This window comes from Perognathus longimembris, chromosome 4 (genome assembly GCF_023159225.1).
Source record: "Perognathus longimembris pacificus isolate PPM17 chromosome 4, ASM2315922v1, whole genome shotgun sequence".
Taxonomy (NCBI): Eukaryota; Metazoa; Chordata; class Mammalia; order Rodentia; family Heteromyidae; genus Perognathus; species Perognathus longimembris.
In genome coordinates, this window is record NC_063164.1 from 5109310 (window position 1) to 5123063 (window position 13754).

General features: G+C 53.7%; 1 protein-coding gene across 1 annotated transcript in view; it reads right to left on the reverse strand.

The window, feature by feature from the left end:
• The window catches only part of Inpp5d (inositol polyphosphate-5-phosphatase D), an 89890-nt gene that overhangs the window by 57966 nt on the left and 18170 nt on the right, over positions 1-13754 (reverse strand). Inside the window, exon 2 of the mRNA XM_048344479.1 lies at positions 13311-13374. Within this exon, the coding sequence (XP_048200436.1) occupies positions 13311-13374 (64 nt within the window). The remainder of the gene's footprint in view (positions 1-13310; positions 13375-13754) is intronic.

Consider the following 13754-nt stretch of genomic DNA (forward strand, 5'->3'; position numbering starts at 1 on the left):
AGGGCAGAGGGCCTCTTCCTACTACACTTGAAACGTTTCTAACTCAAATTATTTTAAAATAAAAATAAATCACAACACAACAGGACCACCGGGCTGGGAAACAACTTATTTCTTAATCTGAGTGGTGTAGGATGCACACTGTTCTGAGCTAGGCAGCATAATGAAAAGGTTTCTTAGAACCAGCTTGCGTAACTTAGCTCCCTTCGTTAATTCACGTGCACCGGAATATACAAACCTACACAAGTGCACACCAATGCAAACACACATACAAACATGCCCGCGTGAACACACCTGTAAACACGCAGGCAAGTGCGCACACAGTTGCGTATGCACACAAATGCACACACACACCCCCTACAAACGCACATGAACACATGCTATTGCGCACGTGCCCGCACACCGGGGCGAGGAGTTGGAAAGGGAGCCTATCTAAAAGTGTTATTATTTTTCTAATCATATAAGACCATTTTAGATCTATGTCCTCCTACAGGCTTTTGTATAAAACCTGCAGGTCCCTTGGCAATCTCTAAGGTGCTGAGAGAATAAGACAACGCACCACCGACAGAAAAGAGACGCCCAGGGAGCGAGTGGGACCAGGCAGGCCGGGGGAGAGGGCGGCGGAGGAGCACAGGGCTCTCCTCTCACCCGCTTGGTCCGTGCAGACGCCAGGCCAGAGCTGGAGCCCCAGGCGCCCTGGGCGGTTGTGTGGGGCAGGCCTGCGGACGGGTGGCTTTGGCAGCGGGCAGCAGAGCCCTGGGCTGGCGTAGGGACCTGGGTGCTCCTGGCACAGGGGACAGAGGAAGCCATCTTCCAGGTCTTCCCCGTAACGGATCTGCTTCGGGTGCCGAGCTCTTCAGCTTTTCTTGTGCCTGCTTCTGGGAAGACTTCCTGGGCTGATTTGGCAGGGGCTCTGCCCTGCCTCCTGGCGTCCCTGGACTTGCTTCTCACTCCACGAAATCCCCTCCCCTCAGGCTCTCTCTCTGGCAGGCTCCTGCCAGCCAGAGCGCTCCAGGTCCTCCTCCAGCCCCCTCCTCCCCAGGGATGGGCAGGCTGGACGGCGGGGCCCTGCCCTCCCCAGTTGGTGCTAAGGTGACCTCTGAGGCCTCGGATGGTGTCACTGAAAGGAGCAAGGGGCCTGAGGATGGCAGTGCTGTCCCCCTGGGGTATGGACGGGGTCACCAGCGTCGCTGCTGGCCATTAGATCTGCGCCAACGACCGGCGGGAGCGGTTCGGTGGTTTCCCAAGAGGCCACCTGAGCTCTGCCACGAGGGAAGAAGCCCCCCGAAGCCCCCGTCCTTCCGCCGGGGCCAAGAAGGGATGAGGGACAGCCCCACCACGCGACCACCAAGACTGGCAGCCAGCCTGGGCCAGCAGGAGGTCCTTGCAAGGTTGGTCCAAGCACAGCGGATATTAACAGCAAAAACACCAATGCACAGTGTTGTATGAGGTGTGTGTGGTGTGTGGGGGGGCTTGAACTTCTAGGCCTTGTGCTCTCACTTTCACTCTCACTTGTTTTTGTTTTCTTTCCTCAAGGCTAGCATTCTACCAATCCAGCCACAGCTCTACTTCTGGCTTTTTTTGGGGGGGAGGGAGAGGAGAGGGGGGTTATTAGAGAAAAGTGTCGCACAGACTTTTTTCTGCCCCAGGCTGACTTTGAACTGCAATCGTCAGATCTCAGCCTCCTGAACAGCTAGGATTACAGGTGTGGTGAGTATTAGCGCCCAGAGCCTCCAGAAAGGGACAGAACAAAGTGTTCTGGTTGGCAAGTTGAATGCTGGGTCGCCCAGCCCACCGACGTGGGGCCTGTGGCTTTGCAGAGGGGTGAGCCCAGGCCTCTGGGGAAGCGGCTCTGTTTAGGGGACAGAAGACAGGCAGCTTGGCTAAGCACCAGCCCCCAGGGGGAACCGAAAGTCCCTACTGTTTCCAGAAACAGACACGCCTCTGAACCCAGGCAGGGAAGGGGGGCTGAGATCGCAGGAAGAGAAGGCTGGGCAAGAGATCAATCTGCTAGGTGGGCACCGGTGGCTCACACCCGTAATCCTAGCTACTCAGGGGGCTGAAATCTGAGGGACGGGGTTCAAAACCAGCCAGGGCAGGAAGCGTCCACGACGCTCTTTATCACCAACTAACCCGCAAAATGCCTGAGGTGGAGCTGTGGCTTTGGTGGTAGAGTGCCGGCCTTGAGTGAAGAAGCTAGAGGACAGTGCCCAGGCCCCGAGTGCAAACCACAGTACCATCACACACACACACACACACACACACACACACACACACACACACACCTGCCTAAACCTGCTTTTTATGTTGTATTTACATAGTAGAAGAGAGCCACCTTTTGCCTCGCAAATGACATTATTGCTTGCACATCATGGCGATCAGAGCTCAGACGCCTTGGGAGGGCGGGCTGGTGATGTAAGTGAGTGGAAGAAGCCGGGGCGGGGGGTAACGCACTGGGGCGGGAGGCGGGGGGAAACTGCCCCACATCTAAGAGAAATGTCCCCCATAACTGAAGAAGGTTCTCAGCTCCACTTATATCACCCTGGAGCGAGGCAGGTCTAAGGAGATTGAAGCATCTCATTTGTCTAGGGAAGGTGAAAATTCTAGATTATGATGCAAAACTCCCCGGATTTAAAAAAAAAATTCTTTAAGCCAGGTACCACTCGCTCACCTTTATAATTCTAGCTACTCAGAAGTCTGAGATCTGAGGATCACAATTCAAAACCAACTTGAGCAGGGAAGTCTATAAGACTCTTACGGCTGATTAACTACCGTAAAGCTAGAAGTAGAGCTGTAGCTCAAGCGGAAGAGCACCAGCCTCACGCAGAAACGCTAAGAGACACTGCCTAGGCCCTGAGTTCAAGAAACATTACTGGCACACATGACAAGAATGTCTGAGGTGGGCTGGGGATATAGCCTAGTGGCAAGAGTGCCTGCCTCGGATACACGAGGCCCTAGGTTCGATTCCCCAGCACCACATATACAGAAAACGGCCAGAAGTGGCGCTGTGGCTCAGGTGGCAGAGTGCTAGCCTTGAGCGGGAAGAAGCCAGGGACAGTGCTCAGGCCCTGAGTCCAAGGCCCAGGACTGGCCAAAAAAAAAAAAAAAAAAAGAATGTCTGAGGTAAACAGGGCACTAAATCCAACATAGGTACCGCACATTTGTGATGGTTAATTTAATACATGCGGATTTTGACAAAGCATTTTGTGACATTAATTTCTGAGTAATTAAGAAGTCCCTGGAGCGTAGAGTTGGGGGGGGGGTTGTTGCTCTGTAGAGCGTTAGCCAATGAGTGAAAGCATCAGGTACCAAGTTCGAATCCCAGTCTTAGACCAAAAAGAAAAAAAAAAAGAACCTGGAGCCAGGTGCCAGTGACTCACGCCTGTAATCCTAGCTACTCAGGAGGCTGAGACCTGAGGATCAAGGATCAAAGCCATCCCAGTCAAGAAAGTCTGTAAGACTCTTGTCTCCAATTAACCAGCTGGAAGTAGAGCTGTGGCTCAAGTGGTAGAGTGCTAGCCTTGAGCAAAAAAAGCCAGGGACAGCGCTCAGGCCCTGAGTTCAAGCCCCAGGACCAGTAAAAAAAGAAAAAAAAAAAAAAACAGAAGTACCTGGAGAAGTCTGGGCCGAGTTGGGGCACTCCCAGGTCAGCCTGGGCTCAGGTTCTTCGTGCTGTTGGGCTTGTCTGACCTCAGGGGTTTGGCTTCCGACCCAGGAGGTGGGGTGCCAGGGTCAGGCTATCACCTAGCTCTGAGGCATCTCCAACTTTCTGGGCAACAGAACCGGGCGGAAGCCATGCTCACCCCTCCGCAGGAATGGACTGGGCCTAGCAAGGGGCCGTTTAGGGAACGAAGCAATCTGGCACTGAGGGAGCTCACGCTAGAACTAGAGTTTTAGTGGCAAATATGACGTGAGCCACACCCAGCACGGCCCCCTGGAAGCCTAGTGTAGCTCAGACTGCCCTCCCTCTCCTCCCCTCCTCCTTTTTCCCCTCCCTCCTTCCCCTCCCCTCCCCCTCCCCCCTCCTCCTCCACCGCCTGGTGGGAGGGGTCATTCCCCTGCAGCTGGGGATGCTGGGGTGCGCTCAGGTGGAGACACCAGGCAGAGTGCATCATGGGAGCCATCTCAACGGGGAGGGAGCGTGAGGAATGGCTGAAGTACCTAGGAAGGGTTGGCCTGGCAGAGCCTGATCTTCAAACTGTGGTCTTCCAGGTGGCAGACTGGGGTTCTGGGGTTGCGGGGGGCGGGGGGGGGGAACAGCCTACAAGGCAGATTTCTGCCCTGGCTTTTGTTTTTCATTCGTTTGGAGGCATGGCTCAAGGGGTAGAGCACTAGCTGTGAGAGCTAGAAACCCTAAGTTCAAGTCCTCCCAGTAGCAGAAAACATAAATGGCAAGACCCAACCTAAAAAATAACCTACAGAGAAAAGGGTTATGGCAGGGCACGGGTGCGAAGCCCTGAGTTCAAACCACGGCATCTCACAAAAGCAGGCAGATCATGGGTCCCTCTCCGTGCCTGGGAGGGCATCAAGTCCCTAGCCTAAAAATACCCAGGGAGGAAGCATAAAGCATGTCTCAGCAGTACTGAACCCGCCTCACAAGCACAAGTTCCTTAGTTCAAACCCAGTACTGCCAAAAAACCACACACATACACACAAATATTCATATAGAAAAAGAAAGCCTCCTTCCCCGTGGTGACTCGGGTTTGAATTCAGCACACACATACTTTCTGAGGGAAGGATGAGAGTCCGAGCACGCTGTCAGCCTGGGGGCCCGTCAGGGGCCACCAAGAAGAGAAGTTCTTCCTCTAAGAAGGCGCAGCCTAAAGCTAGGCCCAGCGCAGCAGCCGGGGAGCCGGAAAAGGGGCCAGGTCAAGTAGTACCTGCCATCGTTTGGTTTGTTTTGTTGTGTGCCAGTCCTGGAGCTTGGATTCCATCCTGGTTGCTGCCCCTGACCTTTTTGCCCAAGGCTAGCACTCTATCACTTGAGCCACAGTGTCACTTCTGGCTTTTTTGGTAGTTTAGTGGAGACAAGAGCCTCACAAGCCTTTCTGCCTGGGGTTGGCTTTGAACTGCCATCCTCAGATCTCAGCCTCCTGAGCAGCTGGGATTACAGGTGTGAGCCGTTGGCACCCATGGCAGGAGCATCTCTAATCTGAAAACTCCAAACCTGAAGCGCTCCAAAATCCAAGCCTTTCGGAGTCCCTATATAACACCACCAGTGGGCGATTCCACACCTGATCTGGGGTATTGGGTCACCATCCAACACAGGCACACTGAAAACAGCAGATGACATCATCTCAAGCTAGGTGACAAGGCAGACATGAAACACAGCGAATTTTATGTTTAGACTTGGGTCTAACCAACAAGCTATATTATTATATAATATATCTATATATCTCTATCTATCTATCTATCAATGTCAGTGACAAGTGATGCTGGAAATTGAATCCAGGGCCTTGGGCATACTAGGTAAGGAAGGAAGTGCTCTATGACTAAGCTACACCTCCAACCCTCTACATTTATTAATACTATTAATAATACTATTTATTAATACTATCGTTAAATTTTTGTGCTGCTACTATGGCTTGAATTCAGGGCCTCAAACTTGTTCTGCTTGCATGTTCACAGTTGGTGCTCTACCACTTGTACCAGACCTCCACCTAGTATGGCTTTTTGCTGGTTAATTGGAGATGGAGCCTCTCCGATCTTCCTGCTCCAGCTGACTTCCAACCGCAATCCTCAGATCTCAGCCTCCTGAGTAGCTGCATGAGCCACTGGTGCCTGGCTAAAATGGCTCTTTCCCTCTGCTACATGCAATTAGGGAAGCTCATCTCTTTTGTTCTCTCCATTTCTCCTTTCCCTCCGTCCAAGCAAAGCTCATCTTTAAGATGCACCTGGAGGGAGTCTGGGTGGGGATTGGATTAGCTCTGTGGTAAAACACTTGCTTAGCATGCGCAAGGCCCTGGGTTTCATTCCTCACACCGCTGGAAAAAAAAAAGAATACAGCTTGGTTCGAACCACTCCCCTTGAAGGATTTCCCCACCCTCCTTTCGTCTCTGCTCAGGTAGATGATGTTTATAATTCTACAGGCTGCCCAATACCAAACACCTGCACGAATGGTTCTACTTCCAAAGTTTTCAGTGTTCCAATGGGCTGAGAAGCCTCTGTTTGCTCGCGGCTAGGAGCCCATGGCACCGTGTGTTTTCATCCTTCACGACCCGTCCCCACGCTTCTCCCTCCAGCCTGCCGCTTTCCCTCTCCTGGAGCCTGGGGGGGCGGCGGCAGCTGGCAGATGGGGCCCCTGGGAACAGCCTGCAGAGGCAAGGCCCTGAGGCCTGGGGCCCCCAAACATCCGGGCCTGGGTCCCAGCAGTGCCTGGGGCCCTCTGATAGCCCTGCAGTGGGGTGGAGGGGTGTCCCAACACCCCCACATCAGAAGTGTGGTCAGTACCACTAGCGAAGAGCCATGTAGAGCTCAAGGCCAAGAGTTTGTTCATGTCACCAACTCCCCCCAAATCACTCGATCCTTAGCAAATGTCTCCCAGGAGCGTCCTAGGCGCTGGGTGCTTCTTCTGGAGCTGCAGATACAATGGAGTGAGACGGGCGAGCCTTGGCTCCGGGGGAGTTCTCGAGATGGTGGTGGTGGGTGATCCATGAGAGGACAGACGCAGGCCAGGGAGCCCCAGCCCGGCCCGGGTCCTTTCACAGGGGCTTCGGGGCCCTTCATCTCCTCCCATGGGAAGGGAGCTGCTTGGCTGTGGGAGTTTCCTGGAATGCCTCGACTTCAACACACGTGGACCTGCTATCATGAGTTCAAGACTGGGCAATGTAGCAGAGATCTGTCTAAAAAAAATAAACAAAAACCCGTGTGTGTGTGTGTGTGTGTGTGTGTGTGTGTGTGTGCGTGCGCATGAGTGATTATAATTGGATGGAGATAAGTGTCTCACTGACTTCCCTGGCTAGGCTGGCTTTGAACCCTGATCCTCAGATCCCAGCCTCCTGTGTAGGTAGGATTACAGGCCTGAGCCACCAACACCCAATGTTTCTACATTCTTTAGTCAGCAGCTTGAATCTCCTCTTTCAATATTTATGGGCCCCTCATTAAATAAGAGGAAGCTCAAGAATAGATGATAAAGACATCAGTGATAAATGATACCAAGTTGGGCAGCCACAAGGATGCCAAAGAAAATAAAAGAGAGTCAGTGAGGGCTCCCCGAAAGAGAGGCGGAGGCATTTTTCTACGGAGTGATCGGGCCAGAGTCCTCAGGAGAAGAGGTTTTCTTCCAGGGCAACTCTAGTTCTAGCTGGTACAGTTTTAAGGGGCTCCTGATCTCTGAGGATGTAGCTGAGATGAGAAAGGAAATCATTCTGTAAAAAGCCTGGACTCAAGAGGCCACTCTGGTCACGGAGATGGCTGCTGTATTGATTGGGGTTTGTGCTTTTTCTGGTTCGGGTTGGAGAGAAGAATACTGAGCCCAAGGGTGCTTGTCACAGGAATGAGACACGTCGGAGGCATGGGAGGAGAGGAGGCAGCTCCAGGCAGCGTGGCTCCAGCCCAGGGAAGGGCACAGCTGAGGGGGACATTCCTGTCTGACCTTGGCTTGTTGACTATTGGTGCAATAAAACTTGGTGTTCAATGTAAAACACACAACTCCTGCTTTGAAATTCCCCCAGGAGGGCCCAAACATTAGTACGCAAGGGCACTTTCCAGCTGTCGTGAACAGAAAACCCTAACTCAACTATGCGAAGTAAAAAGGAATTGATTCTCTCATCGAATAGGAAGTGAAGAGGCAGGTGGCCTCTCGGGCTGGGTTAATTCAGTGGGATCTTCTAGGACCCAACTTCACCTTTCTATCTGTTCTGTCATCTGTACCTTGACCTCACCCTCCAGATACTCATGATTACAAGACGGTGGCAGCAGCTCCGGCTATCACAGCCTATGACAACTTCCAGAGGTGAAAAGGAGCCATTTTTCTTCTGCGCAGTGATGTCTACGACAAAGGTGTGGCTAGAAGGCCATGCCACATCTCGTGATAGTTGCACCCTATTCCCAACCCCACAATGCAAGTTTACAGCCACCTTGTATTACTTGGTTCAACAAAGAAAGGAAATGGGCCTACTATCTAGAGCAAGATGGGCCAGAAGATTCTGGAACGTGGGGACGCAGGAACAAGATGGCTGCGGGGGAGGCAGAGAAGATGGAGCTAGAGATAACAACCAGCACGAATACTCTTTCCGGGTTTTTTTCCAGGAAACCCATGAAAGAATTCTCCTTCAGTCTCACAAGAGAAAAAGGGTGGGGTAGGGGAATGCTTGCTTGTTCCCAAGAGCATGGGGGGGCTGGGGGGTGCCCCGCATGGCTAGAAAATGAGGGGAGACTTGGCTTTCTCGGGGTGTCAGCATAGATATCAGATGAGGTGGAACAAAATGCCTTTTGAGTCAACAGAAGATCAGCAGATTGCAAAGTGAACCAGCGGAACACAGTCAAGACATTACCGACGGAGGAAGAATGACACGGATGGAAAAGAAAAGAAACCCCACCCGTTTCTAGCAGAAAAAAAGACAAAATGCGCTTCCTCTGTGGGAACCAGTGCGAGGCAGGCCTGGATTTCTGGCTGGGACTCTGTAATTCTGAATTCCCAAAGGTGGTGGAACAATACTGCTGTAGAATCTTGGGGGGAAAAACCCAAGAATTTTAGAGTCCTCAAATTCCCTTCCCTCCCTTCTCCCTCCCTCCCTCCCTCCCTCCCTCCCTCCCTCCCTCCCTCCCCCTTCCTTCCTTCCTTCCTTCCTTCCTTCCTTCCTTCCTTCCTTCCTTCCTTCCTTCCTTCCTTCCTCCCTCCCTCCCTCCCTCCCTTCTTTCCTCTCTCTCTCTCTGTCCATATGTCTCTCTCTTTCTCTCTTGGTGCTGGTATTAAGAGCTTGAACTTGGGGCCCAGGCACTGTCCCTTCATTGTTGTTGTTTGTTTTTTTTCTCTCTCAAGATGGTGTTCTACCACTTGAGCCACAGCTCCACTTCTGGTTTTTGGCGGATTAATTGGAGATAAACGTCTCTTGGACTTTCTGCTTGGTCTGGCTTTGAAACGAGATTCCCAATTTTCACCATCCCGAGTAGCTAGGATTATAGATAGTCATGGGCCACGTGCACAAGCTCTCAAATTCTGCTTCCAGCATAAGAACAACTGTAAGATGTTTGGAAATATTCAGCGGCTTAGAGAACAGACCTGGTCACAACCTTTAGAAGAGCAGAAGGGAAGGTCCTGGAAAGGAGCAAGTCGTACCCTAAAAGGGCCTGGTCAGGCCTGTGCACTCCCCCCGGGAGCCCTTGTCCTTGGGTAGCTGGGGGTCTCCGCGGAGCGAGTGGCTCCGGCGGCCTGAGCTGTTCAGTGCGCCTCCCTGCGCAAGGTCAGGAAGTGTGTGTTCGAGCCACTTCTGGAAGGTGGTTGTATTCATTTCTCTCTCTAGAAGCCACACTGCCCAGAACAGCCCAGCAGCCACTGACGGGGCCCGGGAGCTTGAGTCGCGCGTCTCCTCTCCGGAGCTCACAGAGGGCTCGGGCCCCTTGGTTTCTTTGCTGCCTTTTCTTCCCGAGGTGCAGGGCTCCGGCAGGACCCCTCGGCCCCCCTCGGAGCAGCCTGTGGTTCTCCGGGAGCAGAGCCTCTTCACCAGGCCGCCACTGAACAGCTCACAGGGCAGTCAGCAGCAGAGAGGGGAGAGTCACTTCCCTTTCCAGGCAGGAAGGGAGCCTTACAAGAAACCCCGGGCTGGGTGTGGGAACCCGCGGCCTGGGGAGGGGGGGCAGTGAGTGTCCTCATTTAGTCTGGCCTCACAGCTCTCCAAACTTGGAGGATAGGAAGGCAGGCTCCCGTCTAGAAGGTTCCCCTAGGCCCGAGGAACCCCTTTATAACTGCTTTCCCATGTCACCAGGGGGGCATTGCTGACATGAAATCCACAGCCCAGAGAACGGAGCTAAGGGGGGTGGGGGTTGATCTCTGCAGAGGTTCACTCCCTCCCCAGCACCCCTCCCTAGAATCTTCTGGAACATCTTGTCTTCCTCCTCTTCCACTGCTTTTCTCTGCTATCTCCTTACTCGGCTGTATCTCTCTTCTTCTCTCACAACTGCCGCCGCCACCCAACTCAGAGCCTTCTTCTTTCTCTGACTTTTGCTTCCTCCTTTAGCTTTCCCTTTCCCCCTGTCAGGTCTCCTCCCTTCTTGCCTCTTTCACCACCTCGCCGTGCTCTTGCTCTTTCATTTTCTTCCACCTCCCCGACCCCACCCCATATTGGTTGGAATTGAATTATGCTCTCCAGTGGAGATGGCAGCTATGTTTCGTGTCTCTTCTATCCTTACCAGGAATGGGAACGGTAAGGCCGCACCCTGGCCCCGGGGCAGGCAGCCCCCTTCTGCCAGTGGGCACGTGGGTGGGTGGGGAGATTCTACCTCCACTGTCTTACAGAACCCTGCCCACAGTAAACGGCCAAGTTCCATTTGCATTCAAATACCATCTCCAACGGAAGGAAGGGCCAGTGCCCTGCCTCCTCCTCCTCCCCGGCAGTCTTGACCTTGCCCAAGGGGTTCCAGTGCTCAGCCAGGTGTGGGCAGGGGCCGGAGTCCTGGCTATGAGACCCAAGGTCTGCAGCTCTGGGCCACATTCACACAGAAAACAGAGGTGCTGGATCGGGTTCTAGTCCCATCTCTGACCGTGAAGTCGGGAGTGACAGAACAGACTCTGGGTGTCGGGGTCATGACTCCCCTTGCCCAACGGCGCCATCACAGATAGTGAGCTATCTATCAGCTATCTATGTGGCTTCCGGGGAAAGAACATAGCGGAGGGGGGGGGGCGGTCTTTGGTTTGAACAAGTTGCCCCGGTGCACCTTGAGGAGGTAGAGCAACCGAACCTCTCGCTGCTTCATCTGGCAATGTTTCAGGCCAGCTGCCGCTTTAGGGGAATCTCATATTCTGTCAGCACAAAGAGGTTCAGGTGTAAGAAATGAGTTATTCCGAAACCATGGCTAAGTTCAGGGAAGTGTGAGGTTTTCTCTTAATGTGAAAAGAGGAACTTGAGTTGAAATAAGTAGTGATCAATAACTGCCGAACTTCCTCAGAAGACCCTGACTTGTCTTCATGATGCAGGGCCTTATGTTGGCTCCCAGGCGAATGTCTGCTGTCATTTAATTTGGGAGGTATATTTATATAGGAAGTATATAGGTACCTGCAGGGGGGCAACTTCCTCAGACCACCCAGGCTCATGGCTCCCGTTCTTGAGCTACAGGCTAGTACACGGTCAGGAACAGATCTGTACGGAAGGCCCACGTCTTTTTCTTGAAGTTACCCACTCACTGTCTAGGCTTAGGCTTTTAAGGGTAGACTCCGGTGTTGGGTGGGCTAGCACTCTCTCCCCATGGCCACATCCAGGCAGAGACAGCCCCGGGAGGCTGGGCCAATCAGACTTCGTCTGCAGACTGTGGCCTGGGAAGGGGGCCTGTCAGGAGGAGGAAGCCCCAGGAGCTGAGGTGGCAGCCATGCGGGAGGGAGCCCGCTCTCTCCGGAGCAGCTTTCCATTCCGTCTCTGTTCCGCACATCTCCACGGAGGCCCCTGCCCGCTTTGTGAGTTAGTCAGAGGGAGTTTCTGTCCTTGCATGTCCCTGAAGCTGGTGACGAGGTCTGGGGTCACAGGAAGTCACCACAGGAGTGTGAAGTCTTGAAGGGCACAGACTCCAGACGGAAAGCCTGGGGCACAAAGACTTCACAGAAGCCACAAAGTCATGCCCTTTCTCAGTCATACTTAATTTTTGTCTTCACTTTGAAGGAATAAAAGAAACCACAAGGGGGAAAAAAATGATCAAAGACACTGACCAACTTTTAACTTAAGAGAGTTGAGACTCCCCTGAGAAAACCACCTGCAAACGACACCAGCCGGGAACAGTCACAGCACTCTAGAACTGGACTCAATGACACAGACCCCCCGAGGCTGGCTGCCTGGCCCAGTGACACCCTTCACGAGCGAGGGGCCCGCGTCAGAGAACGCATTCTGACAACTGTCAGGTGTGTGCTCACACCTGTCCCGGTGACTAGTGCAGGCCAAGGCCACGGCCTTCTAGAGGATCCTTTTTTGGCTGTCGCTGTGGGTGCGCAGGTGGGAAGGATGTAGAAGCCTAGAGCCAACCTTGCCTCTCTCCTTGGGCTGCTCTGAGCAGGAGAATTTACACCCCCTCCCTGGGAGTTAAGACTTTTAGGGCTCACCCTTTGGGCCAAGAGGCGATTTCTTCTGATTCCCATAATGAGACATTCCACTCAACATATCTTCTCCCTCGTGTGTGTGTGTGTGTGTGTGTGTGTGTGTGTGTGTGAGAACTGGGACTTGAACTCAAGGCCTTGCCCTCTTCCTTGGCTTTTTCACTCCAGGCTGGTAACTCTACCACTTGAGCCACAGGCCCACTTCCAGCTTTTTGCTAGCGAATTGGAGTTCCCCAGACTTTTCTGCCTAGGCTTGGCATCGAACTGGGATCCTCAGATCTCAGCCTTCCTCGGTCCTTGAGATGGCAGGTGTGAGCCACCGGTGCCTGGCTTAGCCTCTCTCCCTGGGCGCAGATCTGGGGATCTTTTCCCCAGGGACCTCCGCGTCATCAGACCCCCCCCCGCCCCCCGCCCAGTGCCTGTATTTACTGCTTCCCTTTGAGCTTCAGAAGCGGCCGCAGCGCCCTCCCTGCCTCTCTCTACCCACGTCCCGTTTCTTCTCCACCAAGCCTTGCAGACTTGGTCCTTGTTCTTCCATGCCGCGCTGTCCCTGGGGGCATGTCTGTCCCGCGGCTCTGCTCAGATGGGGGTGTACAGTGGTTCTAGCTGTGACTTTTGCTAGGGTCCCTGAGGCCTTAGCCACCCCCACCCCCGACCCCCAGGAGCTGGAGATGGGCACCTCCTTTCTTCTGACCTCCACAGAGCTTTCCTGGCGCCCGCGTCATTCAGCGTGATGACACACAGTCCCGCGCTTAGGGCAGACTGAGTTGGGTGCGGCTGGCTTTTCTTTTTTGCCATTTGATTGCACATTGAGTTTTGCGCGTGTTGACCTCGTATGGTTAAAAGCAGACGCCATGAGCCCCGGTGCTGGGCGAAAGAGAGCGCTTGAAGTTGAAAGGTGCCGTGTTAGACTCCCTTCCCGCTCATCGGAGTCGCTTACAAAGAAAAGAGTTCGCGAACCCGAGCCGCACGTTTTCCTTACATCTCTGGACAGCCTCTTTTTCTTTTTGCCGTTATGTCCTTTTAAGATGCAAGGTCACAAGTCAGGTCGGGTGCAGGTGGACGGAGGGCTTACCTGAACAGTGAACTTCTCATCTTCATTGGGCAGGATTCTGTACGTGTAAACACAGTTCCGGTGCCTGAAACAGAACGAAGACATCACTGGAACCTGTCAGAGTGGACAGCGTGGAGCCAGAGCTGAGCCCTGACGTCCAGCAGTCTTGGAGAGTGGGCACCAAGAGCACCAGCCATCGGCCCAGGGCAGCCATCGGCCCAGGGACGGGATTGACTTCGGAGCCTCACAGCCGTGGCGTCTGATCTACACAGGCCCGCCATCTGGACTCGCTTCCTCAACCTGGTAGCTTCCCTATTGGCCCGGAGGATGGAGCCAGACGTGGGGGGGGGGGGGGGTTGGAGAAGACAGATGACTCCCAGGCGTGAGGAAAGGGTCTCAGGCCAGCCTGGAGGGGCCACACTGGCCAAGGCCAGGCACCCCAGGACCTCCTTCCAACCGAGTGTC